Source organism: Pholis gunnellus (genome assembly GCF_910591455.1).
Source record: "Pholis gunnellus genome assembly, chromosome: 8".
In the NCBI taxonomy this organism is placed as follows: Eukaryota; Metazoa; Chordata; class Actinopteri; order Perciformes; family Pholidae; genus Pholis; species Pholis gunnellus.
Genome location: NC_136534.1, coordinates 9,010,180 through 9,034,421, shown reverse-complemented (window position 1 = coordinate 9,034,421; position 24,242 = coordinate 9,010,180). Strand labels below are relative to the sequence as shown.

General features: G+C 42.0%; 3 protein-coding genes across 4 annotated transcripts; 1 reads left to right on the top strand and 2 right to left on the bottom strand.

Moving 5' to 3' along the window:
• Window positions 1–210: 210 nt before the first annotated feature.
• On the bottom strand, window positions 211–7,921 carry LOC306699951 (terminal nucleotidyltransferase 4A-like; the record flags this gene model as incomplete). The annotated part of the gene is made up of 12 exons (XM_079164772.1): window positions 7,144–7,921; window positions 6,465–6,588; window positions 4,286–4,332; window positions 3,412–3,532; window positions 3,134–3,241; window positions 2,922–3,050; window positions 2,452–2,665; window positions 1,921–2,047; window positions 1,707–1,810; window positions 1,186–1,370; window positions 843–980; window positions 211–657 (listed from the first exon to the last, which is right to left on the bottom strand). Exons 1-12 carry the CDS (start codon window positions 7,851–7,853, stop codon window positions 211–213), a joined length of 2,454 nt encoding a protein of 817 aa, XP_079020898.1. The 5' UTR covers window positions 7,854–7,921.
• A 1,298-nt stretch (window positions 7,922–9,219) lies between these two features.
• Window positions 9,220–19,020, bottom strand: ice1 (KIAA0947-like (H. sapiens)). The gene is made up of 20 exons (XM_079165574.1): window positions 18,825–19,020; window positions 18,561–18,619; window positions 17,831–17,942; window positions 17,596–17,672; window positions 17,465–17,502; window positions 17,239–17,321; window positions 17,043–17,119; window positions 16,786–16,823; window positions 16,594–16,676; window positions 16,462–16,498; window positions 16,166–16,222; window positions 15,992–16,075; window positions 15,476–15,840; window positions 12,499–14,949; window positions 11,651–11,819; window positions 11,284–11,444; window positions 10,784–10,974; window positions 10,509–10,609; window positions 10,316–10,414; window positions 9,220–10,024 (listed from the first exon to the last, which is right to left on the bottom strand). Exons 1-20 carry the CDS (start codon window positions 18,912–18,914, stop codon window positions 9,843–9,845), a joined length of 4,554 nt encoding a protein of 1,517 aa, XP_079021700.1. The 5' UTR covers window positions 18,915–19,020; the 3' UTR covers window positions 9,220–9,842.
• Window positions 19,021–20,389: 1,369 nt separating this feature from the next.
• LOC306700070 (uncharacterized protein) lies at window positions 20,390–24,178 on the top strand. Of its 2 annotated transcripts, XM_079164965.1 has the most exons (7): window positions 20,390–20,618; window positions 21,294–21,417; window positions 22,066–22,115; window positions 22,158–22,364; window positions 22,523–22,670; window positions 22,864–22,986; window positions 23,067–24,178. In XM_079164965.1, exons 2-7 carry the CDS (start codon window positions 21,333–21,335, stop codon window positions 23,114–23,116), a joined length of 663 nt encoding a protein of 220 aa, XP_079021091.1. In that variant the 5' UTR covers window positions 20,390–20,618; window positions 21,294–21,332; the 3' UTR covers window positions 23,117–24,178. The 2 variants fall into 2 exon arrangements, with proteins under 2 accessions (XP_079021091.1, XP_079021090.1); XM_079164964.1 differs by having other exon boundaries at window positions 22,066–22,364; window positions 23,067–24,177.
• The last annotated feature ends 64 nt before the right edge of the window (window positions 24,179–24,242 follow it).

Here is a 24,242-nt window from a genome sequence, read left to right as displayed (position 1 = left end):
GCAGGGATCAATCATTCGACACCTTTGGAGACAACTTCAATTGACTTGTGAATTCCAGGACAAAAGTAGGTGCGTTTCTGGGAGCCTCCAACGAAAAACAAAATAGCTGTATCATGAATGCTTCACAGCGCCTCGACTCAAAGACTCATGATAGGCCGAGTGAGGTCTTAAAAAAAACAAAAACATAGCCAGTCAAGTCATACGTGCCTCTCATCTGCTCTGGTTAAGAGCGGGAAGACTGTCCCTCTTCCTGCGCCGCCAGGTGTTACGGTTGTACTGCTGCTGGTTCCTGAAACCCGGTGCCGTGTTATGACCCTCGGGGACAAACCGCCGCGGGGGACTGTAGGTACCGTGGGAGGGGTTTTGACTTCGGAGGCTTCCACCTTGGTTGTGCTTTAAGCCAACTTTGTGCGGCTCAAGTGAGCCATGGGAATTGGATCTCATGGTGTACGTGTGGCTGTGATGCCCTCCCATCTGAGGGTGGTGCAGCTGGTGGAGGGGGCTGGGGAGAGGGCTTGTGGCGTTGGCGTGCTGGGAGATGTGGGCCGCTTGCGACATGTGACGATGCACGACACTGATTGAAGGGGGGTTTTCGTGGTAGAACTGGCAATCAGCGAGCGAGGGGATGGTGAGGTTTTCTGGGAGGGACATCTGCACCTAAAAAGTAAAAAGAAGTAGAACATGCAGTTTTGCTTCACTTAAGACTTTGCAACAATAGTTTCTATGGCCACATTAAAAACACTGTCCTGGGTTAATAGGTTTTACACTGTTTGAATTGGAAAACATACGTTAGTGAAGGTTCATACTGCAACCTGTAGAAGGGGACAAAAAATGAAACCAACCTGAGGCGAGGTGTGGATAAAGCCTGCTGGATGAGTGGCCCTCAGGTCAGCAGCCATCTGGATGACTGAATGCACTGAGGCCAGGGTTAGGGGGTGGAGTTGGATAGCAGTATTACTGCATGGGGGAGAATCAGACTCCTGGAAAAAGAGACACAGTTTTACAAAGTTGCACACACACGAGAAAATATAGACAAATGACGGCAGTTGCTATAATCCCGTTATTCTGACAAAGATCTTTGTGATTGCATGAAAATAACAGGTGACGGTTGAACTCCATGTGATCCAACTGATGAGTCACCGATCTAGTAAATGTTTCAATAGACACAATATCCTTTGGCCTTACTATGTCACTTCCGGAGGAGGAGGAGAGCGAGCATGCAGAGGATGACGACGAGTGGTGTTGAGGGCTGGGGAGGAAGACTGGAGAAGGTGAGAGGGAGTCAGTACTGAGGGGGGAGGAAGCGTCTCTCTGATCATCCACAGAAACCAGCATCAGCCTGGCTAGGTCCCGCTCACAGGTCTCTACATCTAGGACCCAACAGAATACCACGGGTGAATTTTCTTCTCGGCGTCAGAAATATTAAGATGGGGAAACAGTCACATTATTCTGGAAGCATCATAAAATACAACTATTCTAAAAGGGCGCTTTCACACCTCACCTGGTCGGTTCAAACGAACCCAGGTTTACCTGTTAGTGCAAATTGACAGCATGTAATCAATGACTAATAATGCTTATAATCAAAAACAGAACTAAAATGCAACAATGTAAAATGTGTTCTCTTGATCGAGACCACGTGCACACAGATGTGAAAGCACCCGAAATGTCACAAAGCAGATTCAACACCAAGGTTCCCAAAACGTTACCATGGTTCTCGAGCTTGGCGTACTGCTTGGCTCCCCACTTCTTAACTGTCCAGTCCCTGTAGGCCAACACCTCCGGGCTGACTTTGATGATGCGTCCTAAAGTACTGCAACACAGAGAGCGGAGTAGTCCATAATGCGACCAGAACACACATTCAGAACTAGTGCTCAGAGAATGCAAATGTAGAGAAGTGATTTAGTTCATTGAGAAACCAACCTGTCGTACTCTTTGTTGGGGTAAGCGCGAGCTAGAGGAGACACTCCGTGACTCAGCACCATGTAGGCAAAGTCAAACACCTGCTTGACTTGCAAAACACCATATGAACTCCTGCCAACATCGTTCCCTGTGACGATCAAAAAATGAAACTATATGGAGATTACTGCGGACAGTAGAATATATGGGTTTAAACTCCAGTGAAATGTATAACAGCACTAGCCACGTAGGCATAAGAGAGCCTGACCCCATCCTATTCACAGGCAGGGTCCGTCAGTCAAATCAAGATTAATTAGGTTTAATCTCCAACCAAGACTCAAACGGTCTCACTGAATTAGTGATACAGCTGCTCCTTTCCCCCCCACTGTGTTTAGTCTTTATGAATGTTTAAAAAGTTCATTGTACAATAGTTCTTTATCCTTAGATGATAAATGTTTGCTACTACATCGACGTCACAACCATACCCTTTACATGGATGTGTATCTCAAATCGCGTCACTCTCCATTTATTCATCAATTCAAATCCCAATCTGACCTGGCTGTATTGGGTCTTCTATGCAGAGCATGGATGGCCTGTTTTCACTCCCTATGGCTTTGAGCAGCTCCTCCTTGGACAGGTAAGCCCCTCCGTCTTTCACCCTGATGCCGGTCTTCATGTAGTTGAAATCGCGGCCATACAGCTCAAAGAACTCGATCAGCAGGATGCCCAGGTTGATGTTGGCACGTCGCGTGTCAATTCGAGGGTGTAACTGATTGGCAGAACATGGAGATCTCATTAGCTACAGATCAAGTCTGGTACGTCACGCGCACACCAAGTTATATATATGAAATATTTCAGCACCACATAAAACAGACCACAAATAATAAACATTACTTTTACTACTCTTTTCAGTTGATTTGAAGCAAAATTGTAACAATAATTGTGATAAAACTGTTTTTTTGACTAGCGTTTACAATAGTCAAGACAGCATTTCCTGTAGGTGTAGCAGGCAGACGTTTGTGCACCTGCAGGAAGCTGATAGCCATTAGAATAAGGCTGTAAGAGCTGATCCCTCCAGTGAAGACTTCATTCAGATCCCTCTGCAATAGGAACTGCTTCAGGACGAAGATCAGAGGCGGCAGAACAGTGTACTTCTACGGGACAGAAAGACAAGATGTAAGAAACAACCGAAGAAGGCCAAGTTTGTGTTGAGAATGTCCAGCGTTGAAAGGTTTACCTTGAGATAGCTTTTGATTAACTGTGCTGCTTTAACAGCCGTCTCTACATTGAAGCTGATGTCCACTTTCACCTCGGTTTCATGGTCGGTAAGCTTGATGATTGGCACCTGAGGACAGGTCAAAGAGTCAATCCAAAAGGAGGTAGGTTTCATGATTCATAATGAACTAATTGAGACACGATCTTCTGTCAAGTCACTAGCCAGAACCTAACATTAGTTTTAAACTTGCTCGTGTGGGTTAAAAAATAAAGACCATCAGCTCTCTCCTGGTGACTTACTGTAGCTTTGTCGAGGACTTTAATGGGATACGGCCCGGCCACATTGTGTTTCCTCAGGGCTTGTTCTAGTTCCTGCAGTGGGGGATGGTCCCACTTTCCAAACACCACCAGGTCAATGTCACTGAGAACAGAAACACAAAGTACTTTGTACCGTGACAAGTTCATTTCTTAAGTTTTCCGTGAACACACAGTGACGCAGAGGTCCCTGAAAGCGCAACATTAAAGCCTAGTTTTACGTTGTGTAACTCATTCATGGTTTTTGGGAAAGGCTGTGCAGTCACAATGCGAAATTGACAGAGTGAGAACAAAGAAGAAGGAAGTAATATAGGAAAAAAAACATTTCAGGAAGTTAGTTCATGATGTTTACATCTTAAAGACATGCTCCTCATTCGTCATCCATGGAGTTTACCCCAAATGAATGAGTGAATAAAATAGTTTCATGTTAAAACCATCATTGCATTAAAACAGCTGATCCCCCCCCCCCATTCAAAACATCCCTTTAAATGACAGCTGATTAACAATTTCCAAATGAAGCTGTTGAAATGATGAACCTCCTGCTTATTTTCCCAACTAATGTGAAATCAACTTTTCACAGTATTGCTCAGCTCTACGACAAAGCCTTGAACAAACTGTATACAAAGAAAACCTCCATGACAACACACGACAAGAAGCAAAAGCTGATTTCCAGCAATGTGGTTGCATCGTTGCTACTAAACAGCCATGCTCAATACTGTATGGTGACGTATTACCAACGCTCTCTGACAAACAAACAAACAAACAAACACAACCAAAAATAGTGCTCCCACATCCCAAAAAAAACTTGCATTTTAATGAGACAATTCAAAACAGTCAGGCTGTAGAAAAAGAATATTACCTTGATGGAAGATAAAGTCCTGTGCTGAAGCTGCCAAATATCTCCACCTGCAGGGTACAAGACAAATAAATACAAGACTGATTTAAGTCGTATAACATTATGGTGACAATCACCAATTTGATAGCTCAAGTCTAAGATAGTTTGACCTTTATGTGTGTTGGCATGTTTAGCTATACTGCTCAAAGTGTGAATTTGTTTCATCCTGACCCGTATACATTACTGCCTAAAAATCAAATGATAGTAAGATCAAACCTAATGTCACTGCAAGTACAGCCTGCTGTGTGTCTGTGCCGTCTCATACCAAAGCAACAGGTCACGAGAGAATACAAATTAGAGACAAGCTTGCACAATAATAGTATTAACTATTAAAATATGTCAAAAAGTCCTCACTTATGATTAGCAGTAAGCCAATAGTTTGAGTAGATGTTACTGGGCTTGCTAAATATCAGCAACTTCATCAATAGTTCTCAAAATAACACAAAACCACAGATTAAATACTGCAGATGGCTACAAGAGGCAAAACGTGTCACACTGAAAATTGACTTAGTCGTGGTCAATCATACACGACAGCCAATACATTGGATGGGTGATCCAATGTATGATTGACCACGACTAACTTTGTATTTATGTTAAGTTTAATTCTGCATGTTAGTTTGAAGTCTCATGATGAAAGGTCTAATGTTAAATAGGTGAAACAGGACACACTGGTCTCTGTAGAACACGGGCAGTGTTACTTCTGTGTAGTGGTATAAGATATTATTTCTGACTGTGGACTTATGTCCACTAATGATGAACAACACATTTTCTATTTGGGGACCAAAGCCCACTACAAACATTAAACATTTGTACCACCGCCTGGAAGAGTAACACAAATTGGTCTTTAGAGAAAAGTGAGGCCCAGTGGGACGTGTCTGGGCTATGATTAGCTCAAAATGTTTATAATGTTCACCAAATAAATGCTATTTATTACAAAGTAGACTCTGTCCAACATTCTGTTGCCAACATACAATGGAAAAACAATTCACTAATGTTACTTTGTGAACACAAGTGACGTGAATAATAATAATAATAATAATAATAATAATAATAATAATAATAATAATAATAATAATAATAATAATAATAATAATAATAATAAGTGCAGTGTAAACTAGGCTGTTGACTGTAAGTGTGGCTAAACCGGAGACATTAAGGGCTTTAAACCTCCAGACACAACACTATTGATTTAAACAGACAACGACAGATTTGCAAAGCAATAAACTTGACTCGATAAAATAAATAAAATGCCGTAGTAAAAACCAAGCTTACGTAGTGACAAAACCTGCAAATCGGAGACGAAATGTTAATAGTAAAGAAAGCTTAATGAAAAGCCCTGATGTAGAAATGAATTCTAAAAAGCACTTTAAAGTAAAATGCGAGTCCTGGAAGGGGACCAGGGCAGTAAAAGCCTGTTCTTGTGTGTATTGTCTCGGTACACTCTGGCTCATAAGGGGTTAAACATCTGACAAGTAAACCACAGGGGTCATCAATAAAATCTGACTTTTTAAATGGCAACTCCGCAGGCATTTTTACAGCATTGTGTATCTGAAATGGATGTATAAACTAAGTTCCTTGGTTCTTTAGTGCGTTGACAAGAGAAGGGAGAACAATATACCAAATAAAATTACCATTTTATCGGGTACACCCGTTTAAAATGATTCACTACAACGGCCCTCGAATGAGTCTCATTCTTTCTAAAGCCTTTAATGCTCAGTCTGATTACACAGGGTGTTGTAGAAGTGGCGATTCAACTCGATGGTAATATTCCGTCTCCCTCGTGTATGGAAATGGGAGTTAACGCCACATCGGACACGTCATACATCAGTCCACTACAACACCAGCACTTACTTTAAGAGTCAAGTCAATCATCTATTTTACCATTGCTATAAAGAACTCGTGAATTTAAGCACCATGGCACAGTTAACCACCCCTCGTCCAACTTTGGTGAAGGAGGTTTTAGAGATCTCACCGAGATTGCTTGGTTTGATTATGAGCACATCAGAAGAAAAACAAATGCTATTAATAATGGGCAAAAGATTAGGTAAAGCTCACATGATCAACTGAAAATAATAAAAAAGGTCAGTGTTACATACTGTGTAGGCCAGAGGAGTGTACTGGTCCAAAGTCTACCCACACTCACCCGTGCTGTGGGCCACATGTCCTTGATGACACTTTCTATTCTGTTCACGACAGCTCTCCTCATGGCCTCCTCCTCGGGTCGCGGCGACATGAAGTTGAAGAAGTCCATAATTTCTTCATGGAGACTGAAGGATTCAAAAAAGGGAGAGGGGACACCTGTGATCACGGACTGAGCAGTGTGAGTGCTATACAGTAAGACTATGGACAGTATTGCTGGATGCATGAGAGGAAAAGGAAAGAAGTATGGATTGGGCCTGGGCCTGCTGAAGACTATACTGCTGGTAACACAAAAAAGGAAATGTTTGAAGCACTAGGAAAATTGATTTGTGCCTCAAATACATCTGTGCTCACAGTAACTTAACTTATTTAGCTTGGTGGGGAAACAAAGCAGACTGACATGAACATCTAATAAATTCAAGTAGATAAGTTAGGTCAAATACATCCATAGTTTTATTAGAGAGGCCACAACAGATAGTGTTTTCTGTTAACATATATATAGCTTCAGGTATATACTACAACGTATAGAAAAAAAGGGCATCATTTTAAAATACATGCAGCCGTGAGCATTAACCACTGCTCATTGTGTTGGGTGACCTGGAGGAATTCCTTTAAGAACCCCCAATAAGTCCCACTGAAAATCCTCCCATGACTGTAATAAAAGCCCTCTCCTTTATTCTTACCCATTGATGCCAGGGCTGTACCGCCTGGTCTTCCACAGGCTACACGAAGAGTCTACATGGTGTCCATTGCAGCCGTGGGACAGGAGCGGGTTGATGCCGTGGAACGTGTTGGCTCTGTCCAGATGCCTCCTGCGGCCGGTTGAATGGGACTGGTGGTGATGCTGCTGCTGCTGCTTGCTCCCGTGCTGGTTTTTCGTCCCCGTGGGGGTGTGGCCGCCGGATTGTTGCATGCTGCGACAGTGTTGCTGAGCGGCGTGAAGAGGCGGAGGGGGACACTGCCGCCGGAGGTTGTTCTCGTTCAACTCGCGCTCGCCGTAGTGCAAAAACCGGCTGGCCTCCTCTGCGACGTTCAAATTATCGATTTGCAGAGAGGAGCCGGAGGGCGAGGAGCTCTCGGCCTCCGAGTCCAGCGAGGAAGAGGACGGCGACAACGAGCCCTTCCTCCGGACATTTCCCCTCTCTCCGCCGCCGCCGTCTCGCTTCGACAGTTTCCCAAACACACACCCCGGCGGCACCGCGACGTTTTTGCAACACTCGCCGTTAGACTGCGCCGAGTTTGCGTTTTGCGTCGCAAAGTTGCGTTGGTGGTGAAGGTGGTTGTCGACGCCGGAGTTTGCTCCAAATCCCTGAGAGGTCTCCCAAATGTGCATCCACAGGGAATTGGCAGGTCCCTTCTGCTCCGGCTGGATCCAAGCGGTCCTGGGATCCATTGGACTCGAGTCAGTCGAGAAAACCTCTTCACGGGGAAAATGGCAAGCAATTTGGCAAATTGAAGACTTTGCACTCAAGAAAACAAATAAATCCTACGGCGTTAATTTACTTGTTATCATTGCAATGCTTCGCGTCCAGAAACTGGTTCGGTTTTTCAAGCGGCTCGTCCAACTCCACTCCCCATGTAAACCAGCCAATATGGCGCACCCAGCAGCACGGATAGGCGTCTACGCATGTGTCAGGGATTTAAATCTTTGAACACACCCCTCGAGACTGAGAGATGCGTCAAGTCCACCACATACAGGCCAAACAAACCGGAAGCTAAACTATTGAAATGTTTTTTCACTCTGAACGATCACATCAAACAACATTAGTACAAATGTACTTATATTTTGATAACATATTAATATTTCTTTCATTTATTATCACATGATGCCCGTTTTTGTGTCCATTTTTAAGCTGTTGCCATGAACAGAGGTTAATTATACCACCAGCATCTTTACAAACAGTCCCTGATTAACAATAAAAACTAATGATAATTTAGATGTTACACTGTATTTTACTAAACATGTCTTTCCAAAAGATTCTTGCATAATCACATTGGAAGAAAAAAATGATTGAGAAAAATTTCAAAATGATGCTTTCCACCTCTGCAATATCGATAAGTCGTGTTCATTTATCTATTTATTTTATTGACGATCTCCTAGTTTGAGGATGTATTTCAAACTCCTGTCTAATACTTGTCTGAAACTGTTTCTTATTCTGGATTTTTTAAGTCATAATAATGCCCTTTCCATGTCATTTTACATTTAAATAGTATATAAAAATAAATGTTTTCTTGACATAGGTATTAGGTACCTCGTTCAGCTTTATTGTCCTTGTTTTTAAGTGTTATGTCTATATCCGTGAAAGTACATCGACAGTAAAATTCCTTGTATGTCTTCACACTTACTTGACCAATGGAGCCGTTTCTGAATACGTCGAAGTTGTATGTCTTTAATGTGGGGTTTGAGCTTTTATTTTGAAGGATGGCTGGCCCCGGAAACTGTTGCTTTTAAGTGTTTCAACATTTTCATAAATCAGACCGGGCAGGATGGATAAAACGTGATAGTTGAAAGTAATTTGGCTGGATCATTATTCGCTGCCTTTATCACCAATTTCTTATGTGAATTTTTCTGTTGTGGTTAATGACTGTGATCCATAAGGTATAAACAGCAGTCTGTTTATATTATACCTTATAACCAGTTTCATGGCTTTGGAATGTATTGCATTGAGACAGGTGAGGAGAGAATGCACCAAAACAGACAGCATTGTTTTCAATATGTAGAAATTTTAATTTGAAAAAGTTAAATAACCTCTGAAACGTTAAACTGTACAACACATTTACTGTGGCAATCTTATTTTTCATTCATACAAACGGCAATACCTCATATTTACAAATACTTGAATGAAGAAACATATACAGTAGCGCCACAATGATACCAGAACACATGTAGGCCTACATACTTTACAATATTTTAGAGCATTACCTGAGTACAGCAAAAAGAAAGGCAGGGAGTTAAGCCAGTACCTTTATAACAGGGTGTGGACGGCTAAAATGTTAGGAAAACAAATTTTAAATGTCTCTAACAATAAAAATGTAGGACATAGTTGCTACAAAATCAGAGAACATTTAAATAATGTATTGATGTTAAAGTAGAAGTGCACATAACAAAAAACTAAAACGTTTGACTGTCTGAAACTGTCTTTCACAGCACATTTCAATTCAAGACTGAATATGAACCTCCAGGCACCGTGTATTAAGGAAGAGCACAAAACCCATTTTTGATGTTCCCAAACAGTAAACATCTGTCATCGGCTGCCAGTCAGCAAGTTCAAATTAACTTTGAGCTTTTTGAACTTTTGCATAATTTCTTTCACCCCGTCTTCAACATAGGAACAGACTCACATGCATGTTCATGTGGAATAATGCAGCATGTGTGCCTCTCTCAGCTCAAAACCTGTCTGCAGACAGACGCTAACTGGTTAATGCAGCTGGTAACTGCAGGAGGGACGCTCCGAGACGTTTCTCCTCGCCATTCTGCCAGGGCATCCAGGGCTTGTTTGGGGTTGCAGGGAGACAGGTCGTAGATGCAGTAGATGGCTGCTAACTGGACCTCCCATGGCACACCTGGGGGGGGGGGCATGGTGAGATTAGACTCCTTATGGAAATACATCTGCTGGATGAAAGATTTCCCTTTCACGTCATTATCTTTTAATATATTTGGCACAATTAAATAAATACAAACACGCAAAGATACTTGAAAATGCCAGGATAAGATATAAATACTGGAATCTGCTTAAATACACAGGTAAGTAGTTGTGTGCCCACACATGGAAAGGATAGAATCAGATTTGTATTTCAAATATCTAACTGTAAAGCAAGGAATCTGTAATCACAGAGGTTTCTCATATTTCATACCTTCAGTCTGTCCGTGCCTACCAAACGTGTTGATGACGTTGGCGACAGTTACCACAGAGGGAACACACCTCTCTTTGATTCCCAGTTGACCGAGGCGTCCTATTTAAAACAAAAAGATAATGACGTTATCTTTAAATTACAACATCTTTTCAGGTCATGGTTAACACCCAAGTGAATTATCAAAGCCACTGACCTATGAGTCGGAGTACGGTGGCGACAGTCACATCAGCGATGGGTGCTTGTTGTTCTCTGGGCTGGGTCACCCAAGCGTTCATTAATGGCCACAACTCCTTGCTGACAAGGCAAAAAGAACAGATCAACACAGGATTACACGGGACGCATGCTTACAAAAAGGAGTCATTTCTTTAACAAGCTTTACAATGATTACTTAGATTTAGTTTGAAAGACGACTGTGAATAAAATTAAATCATAAGGCCCCGCAGCTTTAAGTTACAAACAATAACATACCTCAATAACTGATCATAGGTCCACTTCCACTTCTTGTGTGTACAGAGGAGTTGCAGTGTGAAGATATTCTGCCACGCCTCTGACCCAAGGTCATGTCCGGTGCGACAATGTGCAGTGAAAAACAGGCTTGACCCGGACCGAATATCAGAGAGTGTTCTGGAGATCAGCTCGTTGATGTCACAGGGAGGACTCTGCAGCAATAAAGAGACAAACGGTGTTAGAGGGATCATTCTACTTAACTTGAGAGGGTACAAATGGGAAAGAAGATTTCATAAAGACAATGAACTGACTCTTAGCTACGGTCACACAGGTTGGAAATCAAACAATGTATGTATATATATATATATATATATATATAGCAAAAAAATGGAAAGGAAATTAATAAAATAGTTTTACCAGTCACTCCCAATAGAAGTCAGAAGATATAAATCAAAGCTAGAGTTGAGTACAAACATATATAGCATGACAAATGAGGAGCCCCATCTCGACAAATACTTCACCTTCTCCCAACCAAGGAATGCTGAAAGGCAGCCGAGGATGTTTTCTTGCGCTTTCAGTTTGGTGACAGTATGTATTGCCTGGCACAGCGAACTACTGTGTGAGAGGACGTTGGGCCATGTTGTCACCATGAACAAAATCAGCTCAGCAGAGTCTGGGAAATCTGCAGTAGGGTAGACACAACAAGAAAGAAAAAGCATTTATCAAATGTATGCTTCAGTGGTGCCTTTGGTGAAAAACATCCGTGTGCAATAAAGACAGACTTCACAGTTCAGCAAAGTCAGGCTTGATTTGCCACAGCAAGTTAACATGCCTGTGCAGCTGTATCAAGTGTGTGTTAAGACACTCAGTATGGCACAAATTGCTAACCTTGTGTGAGGAGGCTGTAGGCTAGGATGTGAGCCTTCTCCCAGTCTCTCCTCTGTCTACAGATCCCTGTGTACACTCTACAGAGGGCCTGCATGTAGTTTCTGCTGAGCTCTCTTTTCTCTGCTTTCAGCTTGTTCAGGATGGTCAAAATCAGGTCATCTGCCTTAAGCTGAAGAGAAAAGTGAGAAAACACGCACAGTTCATTTCACGTGGACACGGACCTTTGAAAACAACACAGTTCATCTTATGAGTTAATGGCAGGTGTTTGTCTTTACATAAACACTTTTGCTACCAATATTAGCATACGGGAAAATCCTGCAGAAAACAGGGAAAATGTTACTGTGGTTGTTACATTTGTTTTTCATTTGATCCGTTTCTTATTCATTCACCCTTTCAAACCAGCGTTCAGCTTTGTTATACACGCGCAAGCTCCGAGCATGAACGGAGGCGTTTATGCTCTATGCGCTGCATTATTCTCTGAAACGCCAGAGGGCGTACAAACGAAATGAACTGCGAGGAATCAAAAAGACCTTGAGTGTAACCCATAGATATGCCCATAGACTGTCAGTGTATCCAACCTCCACAATGCCGAGGAAAGATTGTAACTATCTGTAAACTCATATCTCATATTTATGGACTACTTTATTGCCTTTGTATAAAAGCCCTGTAAAAATTACATGCAACGAAGGTTGAATATCCTGTTAATTTGATTTGGCTGGCAAAATATATACTCAAAGGAAGATTTCTAGAGCATTTAAAAGCAGATTGGCCATACTTGGCCGAGGGTCAGCGGCTGAATGGCAGGAGTGAAAGTTCAAAACACAAGCCCAATAAACCAGTATACTCACAGAGCTGCTTCGGCAAATCTCAGAGATAACCTCCTTCTCCTCGTCTCTCAAGACAGGCTTTTTGGGAAGGTTACCAACATACAGGTGGCTCTGGATCACAGGCAATAGATCAAAAGCCTGGTTTTCAATGTTCTTTAAATAGTTCACTGTAAGATTTTGCTCTGCAGGCTCTGCACCTTTCGTCGATGGAGAGGTTGTCTCATTTTTGAGCAGTGCGATGCTCGGAGTCTGGGGTGAGGTGGTCTCCTCTCCACTGTTTGAGGAGGAAGAGGAAGGCACCTGCGCGCGACTGACCGTAGGAGAGCAGTTATCTAGCCGGAGACATTTGCTGCTTTTAGGTTGAGGCAGAAAGGTGGCCTGTCTTTTCGCTCCTCTCGTCTCAGTCTTGGTGAAGGCCGTTGAAGTGGAGTTAACGGTTTTAAAGCAAGACATCTGGCTGTCGGTTGATGTCGGTGACGTTCCGCCCTCCGATGAACAGATGCTGAGACCGACGTTGCCTCTGAGAATGCTCAGAGTTCGGCCGTGGGCCGAGAGCTCCGGGTACATGGTGTCGAGAATCCTCATGGAGTTTTCCTGCGACGGACTGGAGGAAGACGACGGGGAAGAGTTCATCGCCGTCACGGGCAAGCGACCTGGAACGGGCACGGCATGTTTTGGAGTCGCAGAGCCGAACTGAAGTGGTGATGAGGGGACTCCGTTTGGAGGGAGGGGACTGTTTAAAGACGAGGAACTCAGATGCTGGTTTACCGGTGTCAAGTGGGCCTGGACGGGAGTGGTGGGCGAAGCCAATCTATCCATGGGCGAGGGAAATGAGAGTTTCCCGATAGCCTGCCTTGGATTGATTGATTTGCCCGCCTTTGGAGGTGTGCTCAGGGGGGTCAGGAGACAAGGAAGTGGAGGGCCCATTTCAGAGCGAACTTGGCCAATGCATTCTGGGGGTTGAGCTGTAGTTGAACCTGCCACTGGTCTAGGTTCTTCCTCTCTAATCACACAAGGGCTTGGTTTTTCAGGCGTTTTTTTACGCGACTCCAAACCTATATTTTGTCCATTTGTGGCAGCAGCACACTTTAATGAGGTAGTAGAACTAACGGAGCGCAAGTTATATCTGCTCACTTTATGGTTACTCGCGTCTTTGCTGTCCTGAAACAGGTTTTTGACAACAGCCTTTTTAATGACACCTTCTTCCTCTAAATTAGGCAAAGCCTGCAATTCCAAAGTGGGTAACAGACAGGTAGGACTCAACCGCCTGCATGCCAAATGTATACTTTCTTTCAGAGATTCACAGTTGATGGTCTCTTTGGAGTCAGAGAGGGACTGCCCTCGATATGCTAGCATTTCAGTGTTCAATGTCTCTTCGTCAACGTCCCTTTTTGAAGAAGTTTCAACATTTGCTGTACCAGACTCCCAGTCAGCATGGGACTCATCATCTTCCATCGTCAACAGTGGAGACGTGCTCGGAGACGGAGGTCCGTTATCGCCATTTGACTCGGCGGGAGAAGCTGCGACATCAACTACTCCATCTCCTTGTGCGTTATTCCCAACTTCCTCCCCAAGAGGTTTTACGGAGGCCTCACTTTCAAGCCTTTCTTCAACATTTCCATTTGAGACACTGACGATGGCATCGCCGCTGCTTGACAAACAGGGGTTATCGTCTGGTACTTCTGTGTCCTTGCTACGACAGCTTTCATTCTCCTGGGGTTTGACGACTGTGGTGTCATGACAGCCCGGTCCCAGACCACAATAGTCCTGATGACTTGTTCCCATTTCTGACCCATTTTCTGGATTTGTAACCTCAGTGTCTGTCACAGAGTCAATGAATGTTGATGAAGTAACCGAGGACTCTAACTGTACACTTCCTGTTTCTTCAGAGAGTGCAGTTGTATCACTATTTCTGGGCGACTCTCCACCACCAGGAGCGACTGTAACATCACAGGGGCTTGTGTCAACATCCATCTTTGAAATTGTCTCGGCCCGATCTTCCTTTGCCTTTCCGAAAGCATATTCACCGCAGGATGGCTCTGGACTTTCAGTAATCAACGAGACAACCTCAACCAAAATTGTTATGTCTGATGTGGAAGAAGATAAAGAAGATGATGCCGACACTAATTGCACAGTCGCTGGGTCCTGCTCCAACAGGATCTGTTTCTGAAGATGTTTTTCCTCACCACCGGGGCCACTTTTGCACGTCATTTCCGTAAAGCCACTCAACTCACGTCGTCCCAAGTCTTTGGGGTCATTTTCACTGGAAGTGTGTTCCGCTTCCTGTGTTGTGACCACTGCCAAGTCCACCGCCTCCTCTGTTGGCAGTGCAGGAGATTTCGGACAGTGCTGTGTTACTGATGTTGTGATGAGGAGGGACTCTTCTTGAGGATGAAGAACACCGTCATCTGAGATTTTGGGATGGTTTTCCTTTTCGCAATCAGTTGTCTCCATAGAGTCCATCGCTGTGTCCTACACGACAGAAAGGAGAAGACATAATAAGATACAACCACCGTGGCACTTTGAGAAGGACCAGGCTGATCAGAAGGCAAGACAAATGCCAGTGCTTAAAAGAGCACTTTGGAATTCCATTTAACATATAAATCACAAGTATATTCACAAAGTCAGACAAAGAAAATCAGAGTTTTGTGCGTTTCTCAATTGGTCTTAATTCAATCAACACACAATGATACACTATCCAGTAAGTGTTTTCAAAGTCACCTCTACGCACAGGACTCGTACTACCCGAGGACCCCACATCTGTTTTACTCATATCATCACATGACCTCTGTGTTTGGCAAAATGTGGCTGGTAATTTGAGGTGGAATTTTTACTTGACAAATTACTGACATGGCAGTAAAGAATTACTTCCAAAGAATTAAGGTCACAGACGACATTCTTACAAGTTAATAGAGGGCCCCTGGTAATACCATTCCTGTGCAAAGCTTTTGTCAGAAATAAAAGAAGCATTTTGCATGAAATATATCCAAATTCTTACCAAATCTGGTAGAGGTGATATGCAGGGAAGCATTGGTTTGAACAATGCCAGTATTTTCCCAACAGACACTTCGGAGCTGCCCGGGTCAGCAGACGACTCCTCCCATTTGTTTTCCTTGAACAATCGTTTGCTCTTTTTGGGAGAGTTTGTTTGCGTCATGGCAGTTGTTGACTGCAGAGATGCTTGCTGCTTGATGGTTTTCTGCTTACGAGGAGAAGGTTTCAACTGGGTCAAAGTGGCATTCGTTTGCATGGGGGAACTGTGGGATTCTCTAGTCTTGTGGGAAGCAGACTGGGATGCGTAGCTCAGATGAGGGTGCAGTCTGTTTTGTGGGGAACAGGGTAGAACTTGTTTGGACCCGGACTCTGAAATTACGAGAATAAAAGAGAGGATTGCAATAAAATAAAATGGTGAAAGAAATACAAACAAAATCGAAGTATTCAAAGTGAAGACACTTCTTGAGTTATGTCAGTATTAACACACAGATATATACGAGACAGCTTAATGGGGCCTCACCAGGTACGTGCAACAAGTTGGCAGAGAGCTGCTGCTGAGGTTCCACACATGCCCACAAATTCTGTAGCAGCATCTGGAACTTTTCTGAAAAACAGACACAAACAATCACACAATCTGCATGTGATAAGCTCCTTAAGTTAACGTTATGAATAATAAGTGAAGCTGATTTTATACCTTTGTCAACTTTAGGCTCCTCAGGTGCACGTGCTTGAGTTGATGCGCTCCTATACTCTGTGGAGAGAAAATCCAGATGTTGCTTAAAATTGAAATATAATTTTATGTCAGAAAAAGTTGCTGCTGTTTTATAGATTTAAATAAACATCCTTTACATTAGAGCCTTTGGAACATCATTTTAAACATTTGTTCAATTGCGCTATTTTTTTTTTTGGGTTTACTGAAAAGTTAACTTTTTGAAGAAACAAGATTTGACCACAGCAATAAAAACTTTAACACTGTATTTGTAAAAGTACCTTTATTTCTTTCTCTTTCCAGTTTCATCAGCCTCACCTACAAATGAATTAAAATTATACACAAAGAAAGGTCAACATTATTTTAGAAAAATCTTCCATCAAATATACATTTATAAAAGATCATTACTGCACCTGGAGGTCATCGATATTTCTCTCCAGCAGAATCTTATCTTTGGTCAGTTGGGATATTTGATGATTCTGTTTGGAAACCGAATCTGAAATACAGACAAAAATGTGTATAGCAAAACCCACAAACAAAGCTTTTGTCATATAAACACAGATTCAAGACATGCTGTTGTGTGAAATCCAATTTTCAATACTAACCTTCAAGCAGTCGAACTGTATTTTCAAGGTTGTCCTTTCTGTTGAGGAGGAAACAATACGGGGACTTTTAGCACAGTTTTTTTTAAATGATTTTTCTCACAAGCATGACGATAATGATAAACAATGAACCATGAATAATGATAACATAAAGTTCATCACGGTTTCATTTCAAATAACACAAAAGACACACCAGGAGAGACAAAGACATGACACCCATTAATGTCCAATTTAAGAAACCACATCTACAAACGTCTTACATGCTTGTTGTCTTGGCGTTCTCCTCTATCAATTTTTCAACTTGATCCGCTTGTGCTTGAGATTTCCTCAAAGACGTCTGCAGAGGTGAAAATAAAAACAAAACATTTAGCACACAAAGCTTGTGTCTCGTTGTCAGTTATGAGATTCAAAGTTGAAAAGACTCAAGTGTATTTTGAGATGACTTTTTTAGCTTACCTGTGTTTTCAGCAAATCATTTTCTACAACGGCCTTTTCCCTCTTCAGCTGTGAATTTTCAAGTGACTGTGTTTCTGTCAGTTCTTAGAGGTTGAAAGACAATTAGGCAAACATTTTTTTTAAAAATCAGTATTGCCTTTAACACATATTAATATATTATTATTATTTACAAATTATGCAACTCTTCCCTTGTTAAAGTTAGAGCATGTGAATGAATGCTAAGTACCTTCCACATCCTTTAGCTGGTCTTCAAGCTTCTTATTCCTGAGGGATGAGAAGATAATAGTGAACATTTTACCACAACGATACCACCATTGTAATATAATGATCTGCAGTGTCATGACATAACTCTCTTACTCTGCCATTGTCCTGCTGTTGTGCTGCTTCAATTTGTCCATCTCTTCAGACATCTGTCCATAGGTTTTAAGAGCACCCTATGAAAAACAAAACACAGTGTGAATACTGTATCAGCATGACAGCAGGAAAACGTATGCAGGGATTGCATGCTGAATCACTACAATGAGAAGACAGACACATTATTACGGTCAGAGGGAACATCCTTTAAATGTGATTCTATTAAGAAAGGGCAAACCTTCTTTTCCTCCAGTTCTGCTCGCACAGATTCATAATCTGCAGTCTTTTTCTCCAGCGTAACCAGTCGGATCTGCAGCTCTCCCAGCTGTTGTTGAAGCCTGATCGTGTCACTGCATAAAACGTGTTCAATATGAAATGTGTTAGAACCAGTTGCATGCAGCATGAAAGAACATATCGTCTGAGTGCATGTATCCTTCATAAACTACACAGGAAGATAATAGTTATATAATATTGAGATTATTTCAGTAAGGTGGGGGGATACAATTTTTCCCCCCAAAATCCAGAGTCAACAGACAAACAACTTAGCGTCATACAACAGTTAATAGTGATACAATAGTGATATTGACTGACTATGCTATATTAACAATAGATAAGAATCACATGGTTAAACTTGGTGCTTATCTTGTTAATTGATTTCCAGTGTTTTACTTAGACACACTCCCATAGATAATAACGTTACGTTAAGACACGTTGGGGAACAAATTCATAATTAGTAAGTACAGATTTTTAGTATTAAATTAACTGGTTTACACCTGGTACCTGCGAGGTTCGTAGACATGTCAGTAACGTTGCAAAATGGGTATGTTTCCTGGATATTGACCGGTATTAGCGTTAGTTATTTCAAACGACGAAGCATTACTAGTGTCCAGTTCAATAACGGGAAGCTAACTGTAATATATTCATGATGAGACCTCTCCCCATGGCAACTATAACTCGTTATCACTCACTCAGAAACCGTTATCTTCTGTTTCAGGGCCAGAAATGACGACACATATTCGGTCAGGCTCTGTAATAAGGGAAGGGGGAGAAGCAAAACAAAAACAAACAGGGACATTTATTATTACCAACAACGTTCACTTGAGCTGATAAGATTTAAACAAATAAAACATTAATTCAGGTCCACGTCATAACAGTCGTAGACTGTTTATGTTCAGTCTATAAAGACGAAACGGAACTTCTTAACTGACTTTTCTGTAGAAAGATGATCTGACCTGGTGCAAAACAGGGCAGTTTTGACAGTTTCCAACCGTCGCGTCCGCGTTGATTGCTGCCGTTTTGAAACGGCTGTCCCCCGGCATCATGATAAGACAGACGCCACCGAAACCCCGACAGGCGTTTTGTTAAATTTTATGAATTGGCGACCATGGTGAAACAAATTCCAGTCAGGTCCAAAATAAACTTCACATTTTCGCGTATCCCACGTTGACCAAGGACCCGAGCCAGGACCTCACGGAGGAAGCTTCGTGAAATGCCGGTTTACCTAAATTAAATATTTCTTGCTACGCTGTAATCATTTTCACATTCTGGGTTGATTTCAATTGAATATGACTAACAAAGGCTTTTAGTTGTGTATTTTTTTTCATCAATCTAAATATGTTTCCAGACATTTGGATTTTGTTTCAGGCAGTATTTTAAGGCCTATGTGCTATAGCATGTAGCGGCCACTAGGGGCAGTGTAATCTTCGAGTTTACACTGATGTTACTCACTACGGTGTACAGTTATATTGGCTATTTTGTTTCTGGACAACATCGCATTGAGTCGGCATATGAGGCCTAGTTAAACACACCTGTCTCAGTATGGTGTTGCATATCACTTCACTTACCAACGCGATGTCAGTCTGTCTTTACATTAATTGTAGAAAGTATTGGTGTATTTGCGCCTTCATCAGTCCCTGGTGGTCTAGTGGTTAGGATTCGGCGCTCTCACCGCCGCGGCCCGGGTTCGATTCCCGGTCAGGGAACTCACTTTTGCTCGTTCGGAACGGTACCCTATGTCAACGAAAGCAGTACACGGGGTAGTGGAGTAGACTTAGGTTCCAGCTGTGTTGGGTTAACTTCACTTCAATCTCGCCTCTCCTGCCTCTCCTCCCTGGGGTAGCTTCGTGGTGTTTGGTCTGGTTGTTCGGCTGTGTGTGGTGATTGTGTCAAAGGCACATTGAAACAAGACTAAGCTACTATAGTTTTTCCTCATGAGGAACAGAATTAATTCACATCTATGGTTACTAGTAAATCCTTCTCATCAACAATGAGAGCACTGCTCTTTAGCAGCATGTCAGTGCTGTCTTGTATGTAGGAGGGCAAAGCGTTCACCAGCTTCCTCATGTGTGAGTCCACAAAGATTTGAGACTTGAGATGAATCCTCATATGTTAAGTTCAACTGTTACTATTTAGTTTGGATACAACTTGTTGTATTTCTTATTTCAACCACAAGACGGTACCATGATATTTAAAGCACACACAGGTGACAAGTTAATGCAGGTGACACACGTTATGGTTTGATCACCAGTGATGTGATTCTATTACAGGATGCCTTGTTATGTGTGTGTGTGTTTGAGAGAAAGAGAGAGAGAGAGAGAGAGAGAGAGAGAGAGAGAGAGAGAGAGAGAGAGAGAGTGTGAACGTAAACAGGGAAGCAGAAAATCTTTGCAAAGCACTGACGTTTCTCACAGCAGCTATTATTGGCTCAGGTCAGGCCTGCTCAACCTGTTCATTTTCATTCACAGAAATCCATTTTGTATCTCAAGACAATGTCCACATACCTTGGTGATCTCAACTTTCCACTTGGTTGGAGCGGGACGATGGAGTGAGACAGACAGATGTGTAGAGAGAGTAGGTCTATTTGTTGTTTATTGAGGCAGTAGATATATGTCAGACTAACAGTTTAGAGAAGGTGACTTCTGAGAGGTTTATTTCAACATTTATTTTTATAGGAACTGCATCATATTCTTCAAATAAGGAAGCTGCCCGCCGCAGAGCTTCTGTGGAATTTCCAGTTCACTTAATAGGTTAGTGGCAATAATCTCTTTCTTTACATTTCAAGATACTCTTTCCATTTTACTTTATTTGTCAAAAGCCTTGTCAGATTTGGAGACCAAAGAGTCAAGATTATGGGGAACAGAATATTGATTTTGTAAAACATTTATTTGAAAACAGCTATGGGTGACAAGAGCTCAGTGAACAAAATAGAAGTGATACATGGCTGATTTGAAACGTATTTGATCTGTCTATTTATAAAAGTCAACCTTTCATTTTCATAAGACAGAGGCCTGCAATCAGATGTTTATTAAAAGTGGAGAAAGACTTTCAGAATGACTTAATGAACATTAAAGCAGATCATTGTGTGGTGTATACGCTGCTAAGGCCAAATACACTCCTGAAATAAAATCTGTGGTTTAAATATTTCTATAGATGATAATAGTTATTTCTCAAATCATTTTTATGGGTCCTAAAATACTGGCAGCCTTTTCACATTAAATGTGTATCTAAAAATCATCATTAATGTAAAAAAAAAAACATTTTACTGTTTATCTGCCTTCAGCCTTAAACATCAACTTTCACATTCACTCACATCACATTTAATCAGAAGGAAAACACAGGCAGTCCTGTACTTTTACTGCACGCTTGTTGTGTTTCTCCATTGTTGATGGAAAAGTAAAGTTACATTGTTCAAATGTTTGCAGATTAACCTATGAAATAAGAGAGACGAATAAGAGAAAAAAATGGAGGACTGGAGGAAGAAGAGGAAGGTTTCTCTTTTCTGCTTGCAGCTGCTGGCTCTGCTCCAAATCACCGCGCCCTCCTCAGGTAATTAACCACGTCCAGGATTTAAAAGATACGTACTTATTTAAACTGAAAACATGCATAGACACTACGTTACTATGTCTTAAGAGACTGCAGCATTTTTGTATCACAAATATTTCCACTCTTTCGAAGACATTTATTAGAATATTCAAATGTTTATGAGGTCAGAGGTAGGACTTTTGCTTCATGTAGCATTCAGTTCCTGTAAACAAAGCACAACAAGGATGGGTGGATAGTTGTTGTTGCATAGGACAAGAACTCAACTCAGCAATTATCTGAGTACTGATGTGCACAGTGTGCTGAGCAAGACCAGACTCTATGATGCCGGATTTGATCAATGTTGCATTGTGTATTTATTTGGAGTCTGTGTTTGGTTCCTGAACTGGTTTCCTACATTTCTGACCACACAACACTGCCTGAAAAAGTGATCCATAGTCCAAACAAATTATATTTCAATGCTTCCTGTGATTGGGTTTTTAAATTTGAATAGTTGGAAAGTGATTTAAACCAGATAATAAGACCTTTAAATGTCTGTAAATAAATAAATAATTTGTGATTTTATCACATTTGTTCCATATTTTGCTCTTTCCTCCTTATCGCTTTCACACTCACTAACACACACACATCCTTCACACTTTATCATGGTTTCAGCTCAAACCACTACCACGAGGCCTACTACCACCACCACCGCCGCCACCACCACCGCCACCGTGACCACCACCACCACCACCGCCACCACCACCGCCACCACCACCATCACTTCAGCTGCAGACCCTGCAGCCTTCATTTACCGCACACACCCAGCTAACCTCACAGTGGCTGTTGGAGAACCGGCAGTGTTTCGCTGTGGAGTGCCCGGAGCTTCTCCAAACTTCACATTCACCTTCTACAGGAGTAACGCAAACTACAGCCTCACATGCCCCTCGGGCCACGTGGACGATATCCCCCAGGTAAGGTGGTCGCCGTCCAACTCTGTATTTATCCTCATCTTCTTGTCCTCTTCCCCTCAGTAACACGATCTTGTTGTCACACAGACACAGATCACATCAATCTCTTATTCTTCCTCATCTGAACGCCTCTTCATTCCCTTCCCTGTCTCTCTCCTCAGGCTCTCTATGGAAGTTGTGAAATGAAAAATGGAGAGTCATTAGCTGTGTGGACCCTCAGGGGAACTTCTTTCTCTGACAACGGCACGAGAGTCGTATGTCAGCAGCCAGAGAATCCTAATGCAGCTGCTGCCGTCCTATACGTTTATGGTGAAGACTGTTTCAAATGAACATCCATATTTTTCTCATCATGTTTATCACAGCATTAATACATATTTTAATTAATTTTGCTATTTTAATTCTACATGTTGGTGTACACCTGTAATTTAAAATAACAAGTAGTTATACTGACATCTGTGGTAAATTCTCCTCCCTCACTCTGTCCTGTTGTCCTCTCCCCTAGATAACGGCACCAGCTACGCCATTCTCATTGGCTGTATCATTGGGGGCTTCTTCGGCACGCTGCTGGTCATCGGTTTATTGTATACCATGCTGCAGAGATCTGACTCCTTCCAGAAGTGCTTCAGTAAGTCCTCTGCCTCAATTCACCGGTGAATGCATTGTAAACCAATTAAGTAATAATCTGTCATGTCTTTGTGCTTGCAGGGGGAAAGGAAACACAAGATGATATGATCACAATAGTAATGAAGGAGTAAAAGGAGACAGCTTGCTTGAAGTTGCTCTGAACCTTCTAACCGACAGAGAATGGAAACATGAATTATCTTTTTTGACCAGTCTAAGTGAAATAGAAGCTGTATTTAGGGCTCCAGGTCTGCAGGTTATGTTGTCTTTTGAGGCTGGATCCATCCTGGGTATCTTCACTTCCTTGTGCTGTCCTCAATAACTGGACCTTGCACTCATTATACACATCTTAACAGTGTATGATATAGCATGCACACGTCAAACAAAACACCAAAAAAAGCTTATACCGGATATCTTTTCCCACTTGGTGCAGGGTCCTACGTCAATGTGCACTGACTTTACTTTATGTACCTCAAAATCATGTGTCAGGTGCGTTGTTGTGGGTTGGTGGGTCTTTGTGTAGAGAGAGAGCAGCAGTCAGACTGTATGTAATGTAGGATTTTGAAGTCGCAATTGTTTAAATGTTTCATAGTTAATGCCTCATGTGATGAAAAGGGAACGATGGAAGCGTCCCCAGCAGGTTGAGCTACTGACCGCAGCAGTCACTGTAAGTGGTTACTGCGATGTTATGAAAGTGCTGAGCAAGTGATTGTCTGCAGACAGGCACTGTTTGAATGAGGAATAGAAGAGCTGCTTTTTGCACTTCCACATCTGTATTACACAAGCTATGGAAGGTAAAATACTTACTAGTGAGGTCCCAGCTGTGCTTGTTATACCAGTTTAGTCAGTTACACTTTCACAGTTTGTCCACTTGAGGGAAGCACTCACTGCACAGATTACAAACTGGTTGTAAATACCAAACACTAAAACAACTTTTTCTGTTTCCATCACAGCATGTTGCACTTTTATTTACCATATTTGCATTTTTAAGTAAATTGTCCTGTTGTTTTTGTGGTTACGCAGTCATTGTCTTTACAAAAAGGGAAGTGTGTGGCCCGTGACCAAATTAAAGCTGCTTGATGTTAAAACAAAAACTTGCTTTTTCTTTTTTTGACAGTGAAGAAAATTCTGTCACTTGTGCGGATTTAATTAAAGTTCCTCTCGTGTGCCTGACTCTCCATGTGGATGTGCTGTTTGGACCACAGTACAATCCTAGATGTTGGAAAGCAGCATTCAACTGGTTCTCACACTTTGTTGTTT